The sequence below is a fragment of the Chrysemys picta genome, chromosome 4 (assembly GCF_011386835.1).
Source record: "Chrysemys picta bellii isolate R12L10 chromosome 4, ASM1138683v2, whole genome shotgun sequence".
NCBI lineage: Eukaryota > Metazoa > Chordata > Testudines > Emydidae > Chrysemys > Chrysemys picta.
The window spans coordinates 8915954-8937807 of record NC_088794.1 but is presented as its reverse complement, the minus strand read 5'-3'; the positions used below and the strand labels follow the sequence as shown (position 1 = coordinate 8937807).

General features: G+C 46.4%; 1 protein-coding gene across 2 annotated transcripts in view; it reads left to right on the top strand.

Annotated features, from left to right (window-relative positions):
- The window catches only part of LOC101946831 (E3 ubiquitin-protein ligase rnf213-alpha-like), a 151932-nt gene that overhangs the window by 11758 nt on the left and 118320 nt on the right, over positions 1–21854 (top strand). For both annotated transcript variants that reach the window (XM_065594210.1, XM_065594211.1), the window contains exons 7-15: positions 480–557; positions 2776–2885; positions 5326–5499; positions 8608–8674; positions 10589–10628; positions 12982–13161; positions 16380–16600; positions 18305–18570; positions 21634–21854. In XM_065594210.1, the coding sequence (XP_065450282.1) occupies positions 480–557; positions 2776–2885; positions 5326–5499; positions 8608–8674; positions 10589–10628; positions 12982–13161; positions 16380–16600; positions 18305–18570; positions 21634–21854 (1357 nt within the window). The remainder of the gene's footprint in view (positions 1–479; positions 558–2775; positions 2886–5325; positions 5500–8607; positions 8675–10588; positions 10629–12981; positions 13162–16379; positions 16601–18304; positions 18571–21633) is intronic.

The window sequence follows — 21854 nt, the reverse complement described above, 5'->3', positions numbered from 1 at the left end:
CAAGGATGGTGTCCCTAGCTTCTGTTTGCCAGAAGTTGGGAACGGGCGACAGGGGATGGATCACTTGATGATGACCTGTTCTGTTCATTCCCTCTGAAGCATCTGGCATTGGCCACTGTCGGAAAACAGGATACTGGGCTGGGTGGACCTTTGGTCTGACCCAGTACGGCCGTTCTTATTATGAGCACTTGGGTGATAATCACTGGGCCAATGATGTAATTGGGAGGATACAAGTGGAAGGAATAGGAGGCAAAGAGGAAGGTGAGAAGAAAAGCTCAGAGACTGAGCCTGGGCTGAGGAAAGAAGCTTTGTGGAAGTCTCCTCTTGCTGTAAGCCCCTAGTACACCATTCTACTTTGCAAGGAAAGAATAAATACGCACTTCGGTGCAAGGGTAACAATCTGGACCTAGCCCCTTTCATTTTCTGCTTAAGCTCCTCCTGTGATCAGCTCAGTAATGCTGCTCTCCCCTGACTTTCAGATGGTGAAGATGGAGACGCTGCTGGAGCAGAAATGAATACGCAGGGAGCCGAGCAAACAGCAGAACTCTCATGCCAAGGTAAACCCCCAAATAATGGCCCAGATTCTACTGTCTTGTTCTGGACACTTTGTGCCACTCAGGTGGGGCCCAGTGGTGGAGTCTTGCCCACGCTGGCCAGCTGAGAGTTCCCCTCTCTGGGAAAGCTCTCAGCTGGGGTAAGGTCGCAGAGCTGCCAGTTGGACCCCGCCCGCACCCTGGCACAGGAAGTGGAGAATGAGCATAGCTCAGGCAGACTCTGTCCTTGCACTGCTGTCTAGTGTCTAAGATGTACGGCTGATGCTGTGAGTGTCATCAAATTACACGCTGAGTCTTCGGGGCTGCATCTCTCACCACTCTGTATGCAGAGCTCATGCCATTGCCACCCACCATCCCCAGGAGGAACAGACAAGTTTTCCCACCGTACACTTTGAAAGCCATTCTAGAGAGGCGGAGCTCACTCCAGCACTACGAACCCTGCCATGCATAGGCGCTGACTTCCCCTCTAGCCAGCGGGTGCTCGACCCCCGCTCTGCCCCAGGCCCCGCCCCTCCACCCCTTGCCTCCAACCCCCACCACACCTATTCCCACCCCTGCTCCGCCCCCCGCACTGCCCCATTCCAACCCTTCCCCCAAGTCCCCTGCAAAATAACTGTACATTATTTTGCATGTACAGGTGAGATTATATTTTCCAATGTGCATTACTTTGCATATATCAACATTGAATTTCATCTGCCATTTTGTTGCCCAGTCAACCAGTTTTGTGAGATCCCTTTGTAACTCTTCACAGTCTGCTTTGGACTTAACTGTCTTGAGTAGCTTTGTATCATCTGTAAATTTTGCCACCTTACTGCTTACCCCTTTTCCCAGATCATTTATGAATATGTTGAACAGCACTGGTCCACGTACTGACCCTTAGGGGACACCACTATTTACCTCTCTCCATTCTGAAAAATTACCATTTATTCCTACTGTTCATTTCCCATCTTTTAACCAGTTACCGATCTATGAGAGGACCTTCCCTCTTATCCCATGGCTGGTTACTTTGCTTAAAAACCTTTGGTGAGGAACCTTGTCAAAGTCTTTCTGAAAGTCTAAGCGCACTGTATCCACTGGATCATCCTTTTCCACCTGTTTGTTGACCCTCCTCAAAGAATTCTAGTAGATTGGTGGGGCATGATTTCCCTTTACAAAAGCCATGTTGACTTGTTCCCAGCAAATCGTGTTCATCTGTGTCTGATTATTCTGTTCTTTACTATAATTTCAACCAGTTTGCCCAATACTGAAGTCAGGCTTACTGGCCTGTACTTGCCTAGATCATCTGTGGAGCCTTTAAAAAAAATTGGCATCACATTAGCTAACCTCCAGTCATCTGGTATAGAAGCCGATTTCAGTGATATGTTACAAATCACAGTTAGTAGTTCTGTGACTTCCTATCTAAGTTCCTTCAGAACTCTTGGGTGAATACCATCTGGTCCTGATGACTAATTGCTATGTAACATCAATTTGTTCCAAAACCTCCTCTATTGACACCTCAACGTGGAACAGTTCCTCGATTTGTCACCTAAAAGGAATGACTCAGGTGTGGGAATCTTCCTCACCTCTTCTGCAGTGAAGACCATTGCAAAGAATGCTTTTATCTTTTCCACAATGGCCTTTTCTTCAGCTTCAAAGGAAGTTGAGAGCCTGTTTTCTTATTATCATTATTAATCATGTTTGTTAGGAATTTGTCTCGGGGCAACCAAAAGTGGGGCCCCATTGTGCTAGGTGTTGCCCAGACACAGGGTGGTAGATCTCCTTGTCCCGAAGAGTTGACCATCTCAACAAACCAGACAGAGCTAGGGTGGGGAAAGGGGTAGATCATACCAGCAGAGTGAGCCAGTGGGATGGTGGCAAAACAATTTTCTATTTTCCAGAGGGTTTAGTTAGATGGGGACCAGCTACATGAACAGAAAAGAGAAGTGAGAGGGGACACAGAAGGGAAGGGAGACAGAGGGGGACAGGGCAGGGGAGAAGAGGGTAAGAGGGGCAGGTGTGGAATGAAACTGAGGTGAAGAGACTGTGGGGAGGGGGAGGTTTGGAGGAAGCAGCCAATTGGAGAAAGTCCTGTCAAAACTATAGAAAACCAACTGTTTCCTCATCTCCTGTGTCCTGCAGGACAGCTCCGGAAAGGAGGGGCACGAGGCATGTGTGAAGGAACCTGCCAGGCTGGGATGGGTAAAAACCGGTGATCTTCACTTGTTGTTTGTTTTGCACCCAGAACGGAGAACTTCAGAACTGAACCAAGACGAAGCACATCCGCTGAGTTCAGGATGGAAATCGGGACCTGGATCCCAGCTGCAGTCCCATGCTGCTGGAGTAACAGATAAGGTGGGAGTTTTATTTAATCCAATCAATGTCAGTTGAGCATAGTTATTCCAGCAATTACCAGGCAAGCTGGTTTGGCTGGTGGCACAGGGTGGTGCTCCAGGGCAAGATCCCAATTCACATCTGGCCAGCGAACTTTTTTAGTTTGGTCCAAGAGGGTCTAAATTCACAGGTATCAGGGGATAGCCGTGTTAGTCTGTATCTACAAAAACAACAAGGAGTCTGGTGGCACCTTAAAGACTAACAGATTTATTTGGGCATAAGCTTTCGTGAGTAAAAACCTCACTTCTTCGGATCATTCTATGCATCCAAAGAAGTGAGGTTTTTACCCAGGAAAGCTTCTGCCCAAATAAATCTGTTAGTCTTTAAGGTGCCACCAGACTCCTTGTTGTTTTTGTAAATTCACAGGGACTGTTATGATCATCTAAGTTCGGTCTCCTGCATAACCCAGGCCAGAGAACCTCACCCCACCTCGTGCCAGGGATGAATATAGCACCACTCTCTGTTACCCTCAAGTGACCACTAAATGGATGGGTTATTTGCAAACACTGGCCCAGCTCCTAGGGATGCTGCACTGGCATCCCCTTACCCTGGGAGCGCCCTGTGGGCCAGCGGCTGGGAGGTGAGGGCTGTAAAGCTGCTCCAGCAGTTCTTAAATACCCAAGATTGTTCCTACACGGAGAATCCAGAGCAGACCCTAGAACTGAGCCTCTTAATTTTGTTTTTAAATGGGAAATGGACCTAGATTTATTACTGTTAATCTGCATTGAGATTTATGGCTATGTATGATTATCTTGTTCAGTTAGGGCTGGTCAAAATATTTCCATCCAAACTGGTTTTTAATGGAAACTTGGATTTTCAACTAAATGAAGTTGAGCATCCACACTGCACTGTAAGCCTGCGTTTACAATTGCTGGGTCTGGGTCTCACAGCCGTGCTAACACTTCCATACTGCACTACACAGACCTTCCGACTTGGGTCTGCGGCTTGACCTGCATCCACACTGTAAAATGACAGGGCTTGGATCTGAGTCACGGTGGGATTCGGGCTCTGACCCATCCCCTAGCAGGATCTGGAGTGCTGGCTGACCTGAGTCAGAATGATTTTGTGTGAACGGAAGGGTGCGTAGAGTTGAACCTGAGTCAAAGCCTCGTCTTAGTGTGCAGTGTAGACATACCGGAGCTGGGCAGCCAAACATTGTGGTGCCCAAATATTAGTGGCCACTTCTGAAAATTTAGGCCTATTTGAACAAAGCGTATTTATCTTTGACTGTAGGTTTTAATAGTTGTAGAAGCCAAGTACTTCTGTCCAAAGACACTGTACAACATAATAAAAGCCCCTTTGATACCTGAAGCCTTCACGTAAATGAAAAACCAATAACCCACAATTCACATGCTCAGCAATTCCAAGGCCAGCAGGGCCCAATGTCTGGCCTCCGGCATAACCCAGGCCAAAGAATCTCTCCCAGCCATTTCTGCATCCAGCCCTATAACGCCTGGCTGAGTTAGAGCAGATCAACCCAGTCCTGCAAGCCAAGGAAACAGATGAGTTTTGTAATCCCTGAAGGTCAACAGATCTGGAGGCATGAAGTGAGTTGCAAGATTGTGAATTCATTGCGGAAAAATCCCTGTTTGTTAAATCAGGGGCCTGCTAGCTCAGATACTGTTGCTAGTCGTCGCTGTAGAAGTATCTCATGGAGAGAGAACAGAATTTTCAACAGGAAGATCCCAAGCCATTTTGGGCTTTCTGGGTCAAAACCAATATCCTAAACTGCACTGCTAATCAGCAGCCAGTGCTGACCTTGAAGCCCTGTCCTATGGGACTAAATGTGATGCGCGGCGTATCAAGGGCGCAGCCACAATCTGAATTGACTTGACTTTATGAGCAGAGCTGAGCAAAAAACTGATTTTTTCAATTCAGGGGTTGATCCAAAAAATCTGAAAAAAAAAATTCATTTTGAGTTGAAGGATTTTTCATTTAATTTTGGGCTGGTTTTAGGTGTTTTTCACTTTTTTAATTAGCTAAATTTCAAAACAAATTGCCATTTTGAAATGAAAACTCAAAACGGTTCATTTCAAAGTAGTCCGAATGGAACAGTTTAAGGTGAAAAGTTGAAATGTTTTGTTTGGAAGTTGCGAAAAATGAACCATTTCAAGGTCTTCAAATTCTTTCCCCATTTTTTTTCTGCTAAAACAATTTGCAGGATTAGATCCACTTTTTTTGAATAGTTTTGTTGTCTCAAAAATGCATTTTTCAGCAAATATATTATTCACCTAAAAAAAAATGTGGCCAGCTCTATTTATGAGGGTTCTTTAAGTTGTAACTCCATGAAAAGCACCTTGGATTGTGGTCATCTAGTTGTGACAAAGGCCAGGGTGACTGTAGCAAGTACCACATCCCAGAGGAAAGTCTGCTTCCGTCAATAAAATCATATCTCCCCCAGCTCGTGCTGTCGCTGGGACAAGAGACCAGAATTAAACAGTTCTCTGGGCACCAGCCGGAGTCACCAAGGAAGACGGAAATAGACCACCTTACAGGCTCTGCTTCCCAGCCAAAGGCGGTGAAAAGGCAGGGTCGTAAACGTTTGGATCAGCCACAGGTAGCCCATAAATCACAGGTAAATGGGAAATGTATTTAAACTTTGATAAAGAAAGCAAAGTTTGTATCATGGATTGGACGTTGTCTAAAAGAAAGGGAACAAAGAAAAGGACAAAACAGACCATTCCTGTAGTGCATAAGGGAGCATCCCTTTAACTAGTAGGTGAGCCCTCTAGTGGCGCTCACTGGTTTCTTTGTTTTAGAAGCTTCCAGTGACCAGCAGGAGCAGCAATGTGTATATAGCTGCACCTTGTCTTTGCATGTTCATACAGTTAATTGGGACTAGAGCTGGGCGAATAATATTTTTTCTGGTTCACTGGAAATGCTGAAAAATTGAAAAACAATTGTTTTGTGTCAAATGCAAAACAATATTTTTCAAGATTTTTCGTGAATCAGAAAGTTGAAAACATTTCCATTGCAGATTGAACTAAACATTTTGTTTCATTTAAATTTTGAGCATTTTTTAATGTATTTTAATTGTTAAAAAATAAAATCAAAGTAAAGTTTGTTTCAGTCTGAAAAATGGAAACATTTTGTTATAAAAATGAAACACTTAATGTTTTATATATATTTTAAAGTTTTTTCAACTGAAACAATTTGGTAAAATTGACATGAATTTGCTAAATATTTTGGTGTCACTGAATCTGCATGTTTTAACTGAAAATATGTTTAAGTAGAAAACATTTGCTCAGCTCTATTTGAGGTCAGCTGTGTCCAGGGGAGGGTTCTCCATATTGTTGGTGTTGTGTAAAGCACAAAAGACACAATTCCCAACGTGGCTATAGCTTAACTATGGAGATGTCAGAAGGGTCTGTGGGAGGAAACTGCGGCTTAAAATATTTAGTAAATATCTGGAAAGGGGGCTAAGCAGGAAGGGAGCAAAATTTTGCAGAAGCCTGTGAAGAAAATGAGTGAGACCTAACCAAGCAAAGTGAATGGGAAACACCCTGGCAGGGGAATTCAGCGATGATTAACCCAAACTAATGCACATTAGAAGGAGCAATTTCAAATACTGATACATCTTACAGGGGTATATTGTAACTGTCCCACCTCAGAAAAAGTGGGTCCATTGTACCTTAGTGAATACCTCTGCTCAAAGTGCAGCTGTGTTTTAAAAAAAGCAAACGAGAGGTTCAGATGCAGAAGGACAGGATGGAGAATTTTACAGAGACTGTTCTGATGCCTTTGTATAAATAAGTGGCGCTGCCCCATCTAGATACTGGGAGCAGTGCTGGGTCAGCCCAGCTCATGTGGGATATTGCAGAATTAGGGCAGGTCTACACATAAAACACGGCAGTTGTGCCGCTGTAGCACTTCAGTGAAGATGCTACTATGCCGATAGGAGAGCTTCTCCTGTCGGCTTAGTTCAGGGGTCAGCAACCTTTGGCTCCAATGGGATCTGCGGGAAGTGGCGGCCAACCTGCACCACTTCCCGCAACTCCCATTGGCCGGGAATGGCGAACCGCAGTCCCTGGGAGCAGCGGGGCTCCGTGCCTGCGGACACTCAAGGTAAACAAACTGTCTCACGGCCCACCAGTGGCTTACCCTGATGGGCCGCGAGCCAAAGGTTGCCGATCCCTGGCTTAGTTAATCCACCTCTGCGAGATGCACCATAATTATGTCAATGGGAGAAGTTCTCCTGTCGACATAGCGCAGTCTACACCAGGAGTTAGGGTGTGGATTTTCACATCCCTGAAGGACTTAGTTATACTGATGTAAGTTTATAGTGTAGACCTGACCTTAGAGAGGTTCACAGAAGGGTGATGAGAATGATCAAGGGCCTGGAAATACTCTTCTATGAAGAGAGTTTGAAAAGACTGGGGAGGTGGTTCCTTTAACGAGGAGATGGATAAGAGGGCATGTGAGAAAAGCCTGCGCTGAGTGTTCTAGAGAAGGAAGATTGGTCACATCTGTTCTCCCTGCCTCATAACAAAGGAACAAGACAATGTTCAATGAAACTGAAAGTGAGAAATTCAAAACTGAGCAAAGGAAACACTTATTCACACAATGTGTAATTAGCCGGTGGAACTCACTGTCACAATCTATCACCGTAGCCAAAAGCTTAGCAAGATTCAAAGAAGAACTGGACTTTTATAAAGATAATGAAAACATCAGCTGTTACCTCAGATGGGGGCACAATACATAATAGAATTAAACCTGCATCAGCCATTCTGTAAGTGCCTCTGGTAAGGAAGACATTTCCTCTGTGTTTTGTTCACACCAAACCCCAGGAACTAACCTATAGTTTAGGAGCATACAAATTGCTAGACAGACTCAGACCCAAGGTCCATCTAGCACAGTCTCCTGTTTCTGACAAAAAGAAGAACAGGAGTACTTGTGGCACCTTAGAGACTAACAAATTTATTAGAGCATAAGCTTTCGTGGACTACAGCCCACTTCTTCGGATGCATAAGTGGGCTGTAGTCCACGAAAGCTTATGCTCTAATAAATTTGTTAGTCTCTAAGGTGCCACAAGTACTCCTGTTCTTCTTTTTGCGGATACAGACTAACATGGCTGTTACTCTGAAACCTGTTTCTGACAGTGCCAAGCACCAGGTACTTCAGAGGAAGGGATAAAAACCACCACAGTATCCCACGGGGTATGTTGGATAATCTGCCTCCTATGCTAGAGTTCATCCTTGTCTCTGATAGCAAGAGATTGGCTAGATTCCTGTGGCAGTGAGTTCCACAGACTAATCACTCATGTGGAAAAAGTATTTCTTTTTGATCAGTTTTGAATTTTTCACCTTGCAGTTTCATTGCGTGTTCCTTTGTGTTGTGGGATGGGGAGAACAGATGTGATCAATCTCCCTTCTCTAATCCGGTCAGAATTTTATAAATCAAGAGTCCCATAACTTTTACCATCAGGGCTTCCCCACGGTTCAAGCCCAGCCCTCTGGCACCACAATGAAAGCCAGATCCTCAAGATACCCATTTTACAGGGCTGTTTGCAATTCTCATTTTCAGTTAATGAAGCGATGACTCTCATGTAGGAGTGCATTTCCTGCTGCACAGAGCAAGGCCAAGGCACTCCTTCAGTCCTGGTTACACCGTAGGGCCATGCTGCTGTTAAAGGGTCACAACTTTGGTGCTATAACTGGTATGTTTTAAAATTTCCTTTTCAAAGACCCAGGTCCCTGGCAGAGCAGTGAGAGAGGAGCCTGGGGAGCTGAACGTGAGTCCCTACACAGCAGGTAACCTTTCCATTATTTCAACACAAACTGGTTTATTTGTCCTTGGCCCAAAGCTCCTTGATATCATTCTCAATGATCCAGAAAAAAATACAGAATCTGATGATGTTCCCAGATGACACAATCAGTGGGTGGTGAACAGTGTTGGGGGCAGAGCAATTCCACAGAGCATTCGGGATCAACTAGGCCCATGTAAACATGCATTTTAATACAGCCCAGGGTCAAGGTCCAGGAACCAAGAACATAGGCCACACTTGCCAAATGGGGGGCTGTATCCTTAAAAGTGGGGCCTCTGAAAAGGACATGAGGTCCTGTGGAAACCTACTGAACAGGAGCTCCCTGTGTGATGTTATGCCTAAGGTGGCAATATGTCCTGGATATAAAAGCAGTGGAATATCGAGTGGGGCAGAGAGGAGGTGCTGTTTCTGTATATGGCATTAAAAAGATTATTACTGGAGACTGTGGGCAGGTCTACACTACAGACTTACTGCTTCTGATGAAGATACACTAAGTGATGGAAGAGAGCCCTCCCATCCACTTCATAACCCCACCTCCGCCAGAGGCGATAGCTATGCTAGTGGGAGCTTTCCCGACGATATAGGGCTCGCGGTCTACACTGGCGCTTAGGTCAGTATAACTATGTCGCTCGGAGGTGTGGGTTATACATACCCCTAAGTGACCATGTAGTGAGAGACTCAAAAGCTCAGTCTATTTAGTTCATCCCAAAGAAGGTTAAGAGGTGACTTGATCTCATGATCAACAAATACCTACCTAGGAAGGAGATTTCTGATAGTGGACAGAACTTAAATCTAGCAGACATAGGCGGAACATGACTCAGTGCCTGAGAGCTGAAGCTAGAAGAATACAGCCTGAAAATAAGAGGCCAACATTTAACAGAGAGGGGAGTCATTGGAACAACTCACCTAGGGAACATGGTAGATTCTCCATCACTTGGAGTCTGGTCCCTGCTGGTGTTCAGATCTGTGAATCTATGATTTAAAAATCTGCCCAGTTTTTCCATAAAGCCTGTTGAGCTGAAACATTTCTCCTTGGGGGCACAAGAAGCCGTCATTGTGTGTACAATCTCACAGACACATGGCTGCAGCCTGGTTCTTACATGGACATCCATGAATATGGGGCCTAGCAACTGGTGCCCATAGGGAGTGGATCTCTGTTTACAGGGCAAGGCAGCTGGTCTCCAGTGGCCTCAGGTGTGGTGTGGGGAGGCATCTAGATCACGCCATGTGCCAAGAGGTTCAGCACTAACAGCTCCTTCCCAGCTCTTCTCGTGGGGGTGCCCACCTTGATGGAGCTAAGGGATCTGTTCTTCCAAACCCTCCCTGTCTCTCAGTGACTCCTGATCTGTCCGTCTGCTCCCCAGCCGAACTTTAGCTTTAGCTGAGAGCGGGAACGAAATATTTTAATGGGACTTTTTTTCTTCAATTTTACCATAATGAAAGAAAACTTTATCTGCTGCAAATGTGACAACCAACACATTGGGGATTTAACTGGGGCCCTCCAGAGCTAAACCACGTGCTGCTACAGCTTGAGCTACACAGCTAACTGTGCCTGAATGGGGCTACAACAGGCCCATATCCTCTGTGGATCAGGCACAAATGGGGGCCTGTCTCTCACACTCCCCCACAAGCTAAAGAAATGGAGTTGGGTGAAAGGCAAACAGGATGATTGGAGCAGCAGATGGCAAATGCATTCTACTGACTGCATGTGAGCTAAAGTGTAACAAAAGTATTCTGAGGCACTTTGACTTGTGGCCAGGCCCCGTTTTTGTCATGAACACGCAACTTCTGAGTTGTAAATGTTGTAAATTTGAAGTTTCTTTTCTTTCTTTTTAGCACATGTAATTTTTTTACTTGCCCTTTGCAAGTTTAACTGACAGCTCTTTATTAAAAATTGCAGATCATAAGGGAAACGAAGAGGCCTCGGCATCTGAGGAGAGGTTTGTGGCATGGTTCAGAAATGGATGTTGTGACGCAGACTCAGTGCAAATAAGAGTGTAAAAGAAGCAGATGTTGTACTAGGGATTTTACATGAAAATCAATGAAGCTTGAGACCCGAGAGTCAAGTGCTATGTAATGAGCTCTCGCTGTGCTGCTATTCTTAATTGAGCTAGCTTTGCTCTAACCCTAACCGTAGCTATATCGAAACCAGCTTGGATACAAACTAGCCATTTGACAAAGCCCTGGCTGGGATGATTTAGTTGGGGTTGGTCCTGCTTTGAGCAGGGGGCTGGACTAGATGACCTCCTGAGGTACCTTCCAACCCTGATATTCTATGATTCTATACTTACATGTGTTGCAATCGCATTTCCTGACTGCAGTGTAGACATACTCTGTTTTCCTTTTGTGCAGCAATGGGACCCTGATCCCTGGCTGAGACATCTGGGTGCTACCATAACATAAATGTTCATTCATAGTAATAAAATTGAGAGTCTTTAGAAAGAATACCGAGTAGAAGCAGGCAGCGGCATCACCTCTGTGTGCAGCATTGACAAGACCATTACTGGATCCTGTGTCCAGTTGTGGTGTCCACACCTCAAACACAGGGCCGGTGGAAGGATGTTTCGCGCCCTAGGCGAAACTTCCACCTTGCGCCCCCCCGTCCCCGAGCCCCCGCCCTGAGGCGTTCCCCCCCCCCCCCCCCGCGGCAGCTCCTCCCCTCCGCCCTGGGGCGCCCCCCCCCCCCGCGGCAGCCAATCAGCTTAGGCGCCGCAAGCCTGGGAGGCGGGAGAAGTGAAGCAGCCGCGGCGTGCTCGGGGAGGAGGCGGGGCAGGGGTGAGCTGGGGCGGGGAGTTCCCCTGCGTGCCGCCCCCCCCCACTTTCTGCAAGCGGCCCTCCCCGCGCTCCACTGCCCCTGCTCCCTCCACCTAAATGCCGGCGGCAACCGGGGCGGCCGAAGATGCGGCCACCGTGGTCACTACCGAAGAAAATGGTGCCCCCCTCAAATCCTAGTGCCCTAGGCAACCGTCTAGGTCACGTAAATGGTTGCACCGGCCCTGCTCAAACAGGATGTTGCCAAATTGTCAAGGGTTCAGAGAAGAGCTACAAAACCTGCCTTAGAGTGAGAGACTGAAGTGGCTCAATCTATGCAGTTAAGAAGGTTAAGAGGTAACATGATGCTGGTCTATAAGCATCGACATGGGGAGGGGATTGCTGAGAGCAGAGGGCTCTCCCCAGACAGAGTCAGCGCGAGATCCACTGGCCAGGTGCTGAAGGGAGACAAATTCAGACTGGTAACAAAGAGCCAGTGTTTAACAAGGAGGGAAATTAACCCTTGGAACGGCTCCCCGAGAGACGGGGTGGATTCTCCATCACTGGGAGTGTGTCATTGGAGATGGGGCATCTCTGCTCCAACTCAGGCAGGAGTTATTGGGCCGAAGGCAGGAATTGCTGGGGATGATTACATGGGGGCCAGGCTGGATGCATTCTCTGTCCTTAAAACCTTTGAACGAATGTGATAGCATGTGTAGGAGAGCTTTGATTTAACCCATAGAAATGTTATGGGGGCACCAAGAGCCAATCTGCAGTTAAGCTGTGTTCAATTTCTGATTAAAGTAGAGCTTCAGGGCCTGATTGTCCACATCCTTATCCCTTGTGTACTCATTTACCGCTGTGTACACTGAGTGCAGAATAGGTAGGACAAGCTCCCATGCCCATCTGCTCGCCTTTCCCACCTGCTTTGCACTCTCAGGAGAAGAGAGAATGAAAAGACTGAGGTTACTTACCTTGGAAAGGAGACCTAGAAGAGGGGCATGAGGAAACTATATAAAATACGGAGGAAGGGTTATTCTTCCCAGATGGGAAACTGAGCCACAGGGTATTTATTACAGTTATAGAGGAACCAAGTAAAGTTGGGTCTCTGTTGTGCTGGGGACTGCACAGATATAGAGTAAGAGACACTCTCTGCCCCAAATGGTTCATAGTTGAAATAGACAAGATGAGAGGAGTTGGGATGCACTGTACAGCAGCAGGATGGTTGGCAAATGTCATGTTAGTGCCACATGTTTCTGTTTGGGGAGGGTTTTGTTAGGAGGTGATTAGTTAAGGAGTAAGAAGAAGACTAAGGGTGGGAAGCAGGGAAGGGGCAGATGAAATCTCTTGCCTAAGATTATTCAGGATCTGAAGCCAGATCCCCTGAGTCCTACTTCAGTGCCTTAATTCCAAACCCTCTCTCCTCTTTTTAGGGCATAGTTGGGGAGAGGGGAGGGGCCTCGCTGCTCATGGTTTTCATGCCTGGGGGGCTGTGTGGAAGACGGTTTGCAGACTATCTTATGGCATTTTCATTTTTTCTAGTGTTTTATCAGAGGATCCATATGTTTTAAGCACCAGTTCCTCAGTGGAAGACATGATGACTCTGGAGTTTGTTGCTGTGTGGCCTGAACATTTTAAAGTGAACGAACCGTTTGGCAAGATTGTTGCTGCAGCCTACAGTCATCCCGGGACATACCAAGAATTGGCTAGGATGGAAAGAAGGTAAAACGACGCTGGAGTTGGATTACACTGACGGGTCATTAGATCTTTCTTGGTGGGGGAGGTGGCAGGATGTGATAATGAGACACATTTCAGGCAGCAGCTGGGGAATTCCCACAGGTAAAGTCACCACTGGCCTGTAGAAACCAACTTGGACTGAGAACGGAGTAAGGGAGGGGCAGCCATGATGACATGCAAGGGCAGAATCAAATGTCCACCACCACAGCTCCAGTTGGCACCTCTGTGGGAGGGAGACTTTGGCAACTGTGACCTCAGTTTCCCCCATTCCTGGGAGCAGTCCAGGGATGGTTTGGCCCCTGGCACAACTTAGTGCAGCTCTGACTTGTGTGGCCTGGAACAATCAGCCTGGGATTGCTGGGGAGCAAAGTGACCTGCCACACCCCCATCATTTCCACTCTGAATAGGTCCAGGAGTCAAAATGGAGTGGCACAGAGCCAGTTATGACAGCTAGCTATAGCCCCGCAGCAGGGGTAGAGGTGTATCCAGCTCCTGTGAGCCACGGGAGGAGTGTAAGAGCCAACACGCTGGGGATTGAACAAGGGAACCGCCAGAATGAAAAGCCCATGCTGCTACAGCACATGCTACTAATGCCCTACAGCTAGTGGCTGTAGCAGTCTTGTTTCCTCTGTGGATTGGCACAGAGGGGACTCTGTAACAAGGGTGGCCAGGTGTCCAGTTTTCAACCGGAATGTCCAGTCGAAAAGGGAAACGGGCAGCGTCCGGTCAGCACAGCTGCCCAGATGCTAAAGGTCTGGTTACCTGCAGTAACCGTCCTCCGCCACTGGGGAGAGGGAAGAGCAGTGCCTGCTGCTGGAACCTGGAGGAGCAGTTCTGCTTAACTCTTCCCGCCCCCCAGCCCGATGGAGAGAACTGGCTGGCTCCCAAACTGGGCTCCAAAGTAGGTACCAGCACTGTCTGGGGTGTGTGTGTAACCTGGCTGCCCTCCTCCCCCGACCCACTGTGCCCCGATTTCCCCACCCCAGCCCCTCACTCTGGGGACTGAATCCTGCCGTGCCCCGCTGGGTCTTGATCGGGCAGGCTCTGCGTCAGCTCCTCCCAGCCTGGCTCTGCAGGTGGCAGGTGAGTTCCGGGATGGGAAAGCGAGCAACAGGGATGGGTGTGGAGAGCAAGTGATGGGGTGGGGGACAGGTGGGGCAGGGACGGGGCCTCAGAGGAAGAAGTGAGGCAGGGATGGGGCTTCGGGGGCAGGGGTGTTCAATTTTTAAATATGAGAAAGTTGGTAACTCTATCTGTAACACTCGCTCACCAGCGGGTTATACAGCAGGAAGGAGCTGGGGGCTGAGGATTTGACCTCTATATAATCCACTGATCTGAGGCCAACATTTTCCCCAGTGGCCTTGGAGCACGAGTGCCTCAGTTGCTTTGGGGTGGGCTTAGCCTGAGGCCCGTAGGCCCTGATATTCAGAGGGGCTGCACACCCACATTACCCCTAATTACAGTCAGTGGGGGCTGCAGGGGCTCATACTCCTGTAAATCAGACCCAAGGTGCCTCAAATCAGCCCCACTTCCCTCCAAACTGAGGCACTCACAGTCAGAGGCCATGTCTGACAACTTTGGCCTGGAGGGGGTTAATCAAGGTCACATGTCAAACCTGTTGGGAAAGCCAGACTCCAGAAAATATAACGCTTTGAGGGAAATTAATGCAATTATCTAGGGGTGAGGTAGATTTTCCATCACTGGGGGTCTCTTTCTCAAAGCTTCCCTTAGCTCACTCAGACGTTTTTGGGTTTTTGGGCTGGAAGCAAGAATCGCTGGGTGAGATTCTCTGGTCTGGGTTAAGCAGGAAGCCGGGCTGATGGGCACAATGGGCTTTGACACCTATGAATTTGTGTGGGATACTTCTAACAGCTTGACCCCTAAGCACTATATCTCAGCCACATTGCACCCGGTTGATAAGGAAGATTTTATTATTTATGCAGGGTGATACCATGATACTAATTTAACCATAAATTCTTCTATTAAATAAATCCAAATTCCAAATGGTACTTAAACAGTTGCTCTAAACATGCCTTAAAAACCTAAATAAGAAGAAATGTACTACATCCAGATAGTAACAAAGTATTTATAAGCATTTGAACAAGATACTTACAAATGAGCTAAACCTAGCAGCGCTTAGACCCATATTGGTCATCTCCAACTTGGTCAGACAGGTATCAGCAATGAGCCCTTCAAGAGTTACTTTTTTATACACTTTAACAAACAAGTGATTTCACTGCCCATTATCCGACCATAGCTAAGGCCAGATGAAGCATTTTTTTTATAATACATAAAACAAACTTATGTAGCCAATAATTTATTGCACCTGGTACTCAATTAACCATGTTTTATTTCTATTACTTCAGCCCAAACCTTAAATAAGATAACACTGGTATTTCAAAGGGTCACTGCAAGTTTAACACAATAATTCTTCTTTCTCGTTATCTCATTCTTTTTGGTCACATACTTTGGGCCCATTGCTTATGCTAATATCCCAACTTAATTTAAAACCATAGTTCCTACAAGGCCCTCCAAAATCTTGAAATTGGCTTAAAGGTCATGAGATTTAAAAAAATGTAAAATCTGCAGATCTTTCTGTTTGCTTCCTAGTGCCGGAGCATTTAGCATCAGCATTGTCAAGCTTTTCTCAGCAACTGTGAGCGCTAGAAACTTACTTTAAAAAAAAGAAGCTGAGGTTCTCAGCTAATAAATGAGAAAGTCCTCGAAAATCATGAGAGTGGCTTGAAAATCATGGGATTTTTACAAAATAAACATCACGGGTTCATTTTATTTATCTTCCGGTTTCTCAACCTTTACAGGTCACATTTTCAAGCTTTTCTCTGAAGTCATGAGGGATAGAACCTACTTTTTTGTTTTAATGAGAGCTGAGATTCTCAGCTTGAAATAAATTCTGAGTGCTGGTAACTCTGGTCTTGTTGCACTGATCGCACTGAAGAATCGAGGCCTTATTTGGCTTTGATCATGAGCCCACTGAGGGCAAGGGGAGGTTGCTATTGACTTTGATTTAAAATACACTCTTTATTCAAAATAAACTTAAATGTATTTATTTGATTTAATTTTTTTAAATATTGAATTTATTAGTTAACATTATATAATTAAATTATATGTAATATATAATATATTGATTATTTATTTGATTTAAAATAAACAGCCAACTCTTCTGTTTTGTTTTAATTTCCTAGGCTCAAGAATAACTACGGGTTCCTTATCGTAGGCCACGCAAAAATTCCTGCTTCTGATCTACAAAGCAGACAACCCATCTATTATAAATATGGGGTTATTGACACCTACGTTGATCCAAGAAGAATTCAACTAGAGCATATTTATAAAACAGTGCAAAAAACTGAAAAGTCTAAGTCCCATCGAGTTCTAACTGTGCCTGATTCAGCCATCAGACCAGGAGGTAAGAATCACATGTAGCCCTGTGGAAAATGATGATGGAAGGTGCAGGCTTGCAGGCTCTCCAAGTATAAGTACAAGTGAGTCTGACTGTAATGTCATTGACTTCAGTAGAGTCATTTCTGATTTACAGCGGCATGAGAATCAGGCTGAATAAATGGAAAACGTGGGCAGTGTGTGCAGTCAGTGTTTTAGCACAGAATCTCCATGGTCATTGTTGGGTGTTAGATTGTGAGGTCTTGGGTCAGGGACTGTGTTTGTACAGCGCTTAGCCTGCTCTGTGACTGGGGCTCCTAGACAGTACCATAATACACCCAATAAGTAATGTACAGTGCCTAATGCAGTGGGATCCTGGTCCATGACTGGAGCATTCAGGTGCTTTTACGATATAAATAATTAGAGCTGGTTAGAAAATGGGGCTTTTGTCTCAAGGGGAAAAAATGGGGGTTCTCCGCCATAAATGTTCAGTTTTCAGGGTTTGGGTTTTCCAATGGAAAAAAAAATAATCAAGGAAATAAAACATTTTCAGTGCAATTCGTTGTTTGGTTGACTAGTCAGTTTCACATCAAAAATAAATTTAGGTGGAAACATTTTTGAGCAGCCCAGTAAGTAATGAATGATACTGTTCCATTTAGATGTAGCCCATAATTAGGAGAGCTCCAGGAAACAATTTGGTTTTGGGAGGCAAAGTATCTCCCAGAGAGTCCAGGGGCATGTGGGATGTGCCCAATTCTTGTACATATATATGCACAATATATGCTCTAGGAATTATTTTGGGGCCGTTCTCTGGCTTGTCTGACAGGAAGTCAGACTAGATGATCACGGTGGTCCCTTTTGGCCTTGGAATCTATGAATCTATGGGCCGGTCTACACTAGAAGAACTACATTGGCGCAGCTGCACATCTTCGTGAACTGCAACTTACTCCCTCCTCTGTGTTAGTGCCATAATGCGAGCGGGGACATGGGAAGGAGATGGAACTATGGCCCGGCCATCTCCTCTAGACTCAAGCCCTGTTCTAGTATCCACATTGTCCAGTTCTGGTGTCTGCACGTCCAAAAGGACTTTGACCAATTGGAGAGGACTCAGAGAAGAGCTACGAGAACAATCTGAGGTGTTAGAGTGAGAGATTGAAGGAGCTTGATCTATTTTGTTTGTCCAAGAGAAGATTAAGAGGTGGTGACATGATCCTCATCTACAAGCGCCTACGTGGGGAAGAGATTTCTGAGAGGAGAGGGCAGTTTAAGCTCACAAAGGCAGAGCGAGAGCCAATGGCTGGGAGCAGAAGGGAGATTAATTCAGTCTGGGAATAAGGGACCAGTGTTTACTAGGGGAAAGAGTTAGCCTTTGGATCAGCTCCCCTATGACAGGATGGATTCTGTGTCACTGGGAGTCTGTCAGTGGAGATGCGACGTCCCTTTCACAAAGCTCCGCTCCAGCTCAGCGAGGAGTTACTGGGCTGGAGGCAGGAATCACTGAGGGAGATTCTCTGGTCTGGGCTAGGCAGGAGGTCGGGCTGGATGGGCACAAAGGGCCCTGCTGGCCTTGGAATCTATTAGATGAATGGCACAAGCAGCACTATAAAATGGCAAATGAAAACGTTAACTCTGTGACGATTGTGGATTGCTTGCTCCCACAGTCTGCCCCCTTGCAAGTTTGAAAGTTTACAAGCATTTATTTGAAGGTGTATACATGTTTATTTCTCACTAGGAGTGTGGACCCAATTTGATGACATCTGTCAGTCTCCAGAAAAGTCCTGGTTTGGCTTTTTATCAAGAGGAAAGTCCAAAGAGAATGCTAGTGAGTCTATCCTGCAATTCCTGGAAAATGAGCTACACCAAGAACTTTCTCTCCGGAAGGACGTTGGTGATGTGGAAAGGAAGCTTGACTGCTACAAGGAGTGCTTCAAAACCAGCAACATTGGTGATGCCGAGCAAAAAATAAATGATCATGAAACTGACTTTGATGAGAGAAAGGTAAGTGAGCAATGCCCATCTGACATGGCAGCTCCACAGTAGCTGGAAAGGCCCACACTGAACCTCTCTGGAGGTAGCTCTACCTCCACATGGTGCATTGACAATGATCCGAGAACCATTAAAATCTGAACGTTCCTTTTGCTGCTCTTTCCCTCTCCAGCCTCCTGGCCTGCTCCAAAGCCCAGTGGAGTTACGGCAGTCTTTCCATTGACTTCAGGGGCTTTGGATGAGATCCTAACGGCCTAATCTAACTCCTGTTGAGATGGAAGGGTTTCCCTCTGCTTTAATAGGAGCTGGATTGGGCTGCCACCAGAATCATCTCTACCAGCTTTGGACCTGACTTACAGAGTCTATTCTTGAACAAGCTGCCTCCATAAAAGGCAGGGTGGCTTTAAATCTGGCAAAATCTCATTCATTAGGATGAGGGCTGCAGATGTGTCATGGCATTTTTTTATCAAAAATCACAGAGCAGTCATGGTAACTATCATACAATTCATAGGTTTAGTGTCTGCTCCATGAATTTGGATAGATGATGCCCTGACAAATGAGGGGGCATTGACCACCCATAGCAGCCCCCTTTGCCCCAGCACCACAACCCGAATCTCAGTTTGGGGAGGGGGCAAACCTGCCCTGCACCCCGCCCAGGCACAGGCAGCTCTTGTGTGGCTGGTCCCCAGCTCCCCTCTCTGGGTGTTGTGATCTAGTGCATGTGGTTGCAGCACCATTTGCTCAGGTTTGGCCCTGCTGCCTCCCCATCACATGCTCCCTTTAGCGCTGAGCCGGTGACCCATCTTCAGGAAGTCACGGACAAACTGAGAAATCCTGGTATCTGTGACTTTTTCTGCAGTGTGACAAACCTGTGCTCTAATCATCCCCTAATGTAAGGGCCTGGGGACTAGAACCCAGGCCATGCAAAGACACATCCAGGGAGCACTGTGGAGAGTAGGTGCCACAGGAAGTACCACCCACAAGAGCCAGAATGAGAGTACCCTGCAGCCCTCTGTTTGGCCAAGTGCCCCTATTAACCCCAGGTGTTGTCCAAGGAATTTGTTTGGGAAACGACACAGATCTTGGCCTGCTGCAATGCCAGACTTTGCTTTGTCTCCTGGTCTCTGACTCCAGCCTGACTTTGACTTTGCTTCCTGCCTCTCGATTCCAACCTGGTACTACCTCTGATCTCCGGTCCCCAACCACAGCCTGACTCTGACCCTAACTCTTGTTTATGGGATCTGGCTGGGGACTCCTGCCCCCGGTGGGCAGACCTCAGCCCAGCTGCGACCACTGGGCAAGACTGCCTGTGCCCCGGTCCCTTACATCTAATACCTAAACCAGTCATCGGGCAGAGACCGTCTGTTGTGTCACTTGATCTTTACACAATAACTATATGAAGAATCCAGACAGGTGCAGCTAGGTCCCAAATAGCCATGTTGACTAACTCTACACAGACACATCAGTCCCAGCTACGCACACAGCTGCTCTGGCTAGTTTCTGGGGGTTTCTAAAACATAGAACACAATGAGCAGCACTGTCACATTGCCTGGAGTGGCTGACAACTGTGAGTGCTGACCTCAGAGGCGACTGTCAGAAAACAGGGCAGACTCCCCACCCAGACTGCTGGTGTGTTCTATAATTAGATTTCACCAAGCCAGTGGCAAATGTGTACCCCGGATCACTATACCAGTCTTACCATGGAGTCACAGAGCGTCCCCTCAGACACTCCAGTCTATCTTGCCACCTAGACAACCTGGACTTTGTGATAAATGGTCACTTAAACCAAAAATAACACCACATCAGGTTGCTCCCAGTCCCAAGAGACCAGTCACTTATCCTAGGTCAATTGGTATTCCAGATCTTACACCGAAGACCACGCTGGCAGCCAATCCTATAGTAAACTAAAAGTTTATTAGCTAAGAAAAGGAAATGAGAGTTATTGAGAGGTTAAAGCAGATAAAATATATGCTCGTGTGAATCATAGTTTGTAATTCCAAACTGGCAGTGATGTAATAAACTGCCAGTTTCCCAAAAGTCTTTCAGGGTACCCAGATTCTCTCTGGTGATCTCCACTTTACATCTGGTACACTTCCCTGTAAGAGCCAAACAGTCCAGAGATGAAGGCTCTTTCCTTGAATCCGTATTTACAGCTTCTTCTGACAGAAAACAAACAGACAGTGTCTCTACTCATGTGGGCTTTGAAATGTTTGGGTTTTGTTCTAATTCAGAATGAAGCCAAATTTCAAAATCCTTCGCAAAGCAGAACTTCCATCGTCTGTACGGTTCTAACAAAGGCACTCATACCTTAGTGAGACGTGGCTATGTAGACACATAGGCTATGTCTACACTACAGATGCTACAGCAGTACAGCTACTGCACTGCAGCTGTGCCGCCGTAGGGTAGACCTTTCCTATAGCTACAGAAGGTGTTTTCCCATCTCTGTAGTTAATCCACTCCTTCAAGAGGTGGTAGCTTGGTCGATGGAAGAATTCTTCTGTTGACCTAGCTGTGTCTACACCCAGGCTTAGGTCAGCTTAACTGCATCTCTCAGATGTGTACACTTTTCACACCCCTGAGTGACATAGCTAGGCCAACCTAAGTTTTAGGTGCAGACCAGGCCGTAGTAACCAAGATGGGGGCTCCATTGTGCTAGGTGCTGCCCAAACACACAGCAATTTAAATTGGGGCCCTGTCACACCAGGCACCGCATAAGCACACAGTGACCGAGTTTGGGGTCCTGTCACACAGGTGCTGCACAGTCACAAACTCAAGAACAGTCCCTGCCTTGAAGATCTTACAATCCAAATAGAAAAGGTTGAGATTAACTGACTTGAGCAAGTCACACAGGAAGTCTGTAGCAAAGGGAAGAATTGAACATGAGTCTCCTAAATGCGATGCTAGGGCCTTTAGCCGCAAGGCCACCTTTCCACTCTGCAAGTAATGGCAAATACCTCCTCCATCATCCATCCCTATCTACTGGCCAGTGCAGTTGAGATGATGCTGGGAAAACTTTATTTCAGGCATGTCTGACACTTCTGGTAAAATGTACATGTTATTACTGTGTTTGTCTAGGTGTATGATTACATCCGCAAATTCATTGAAAACGTACTCAGAAATCCCAGATTTCGGCATCCTACCATTTCAGCGATGGATGTTCTCCTCTTTGTGTTATGCACAGTAGTTCACCACAGTATCCATATAAGTGCAGAGGCCATGAGCAAGATTGAACAAATGGCCCAAAATGTTGGCTCGCAGGAAGGCAAATTCACCAACCTGAAAGAACCAAGAAAAAG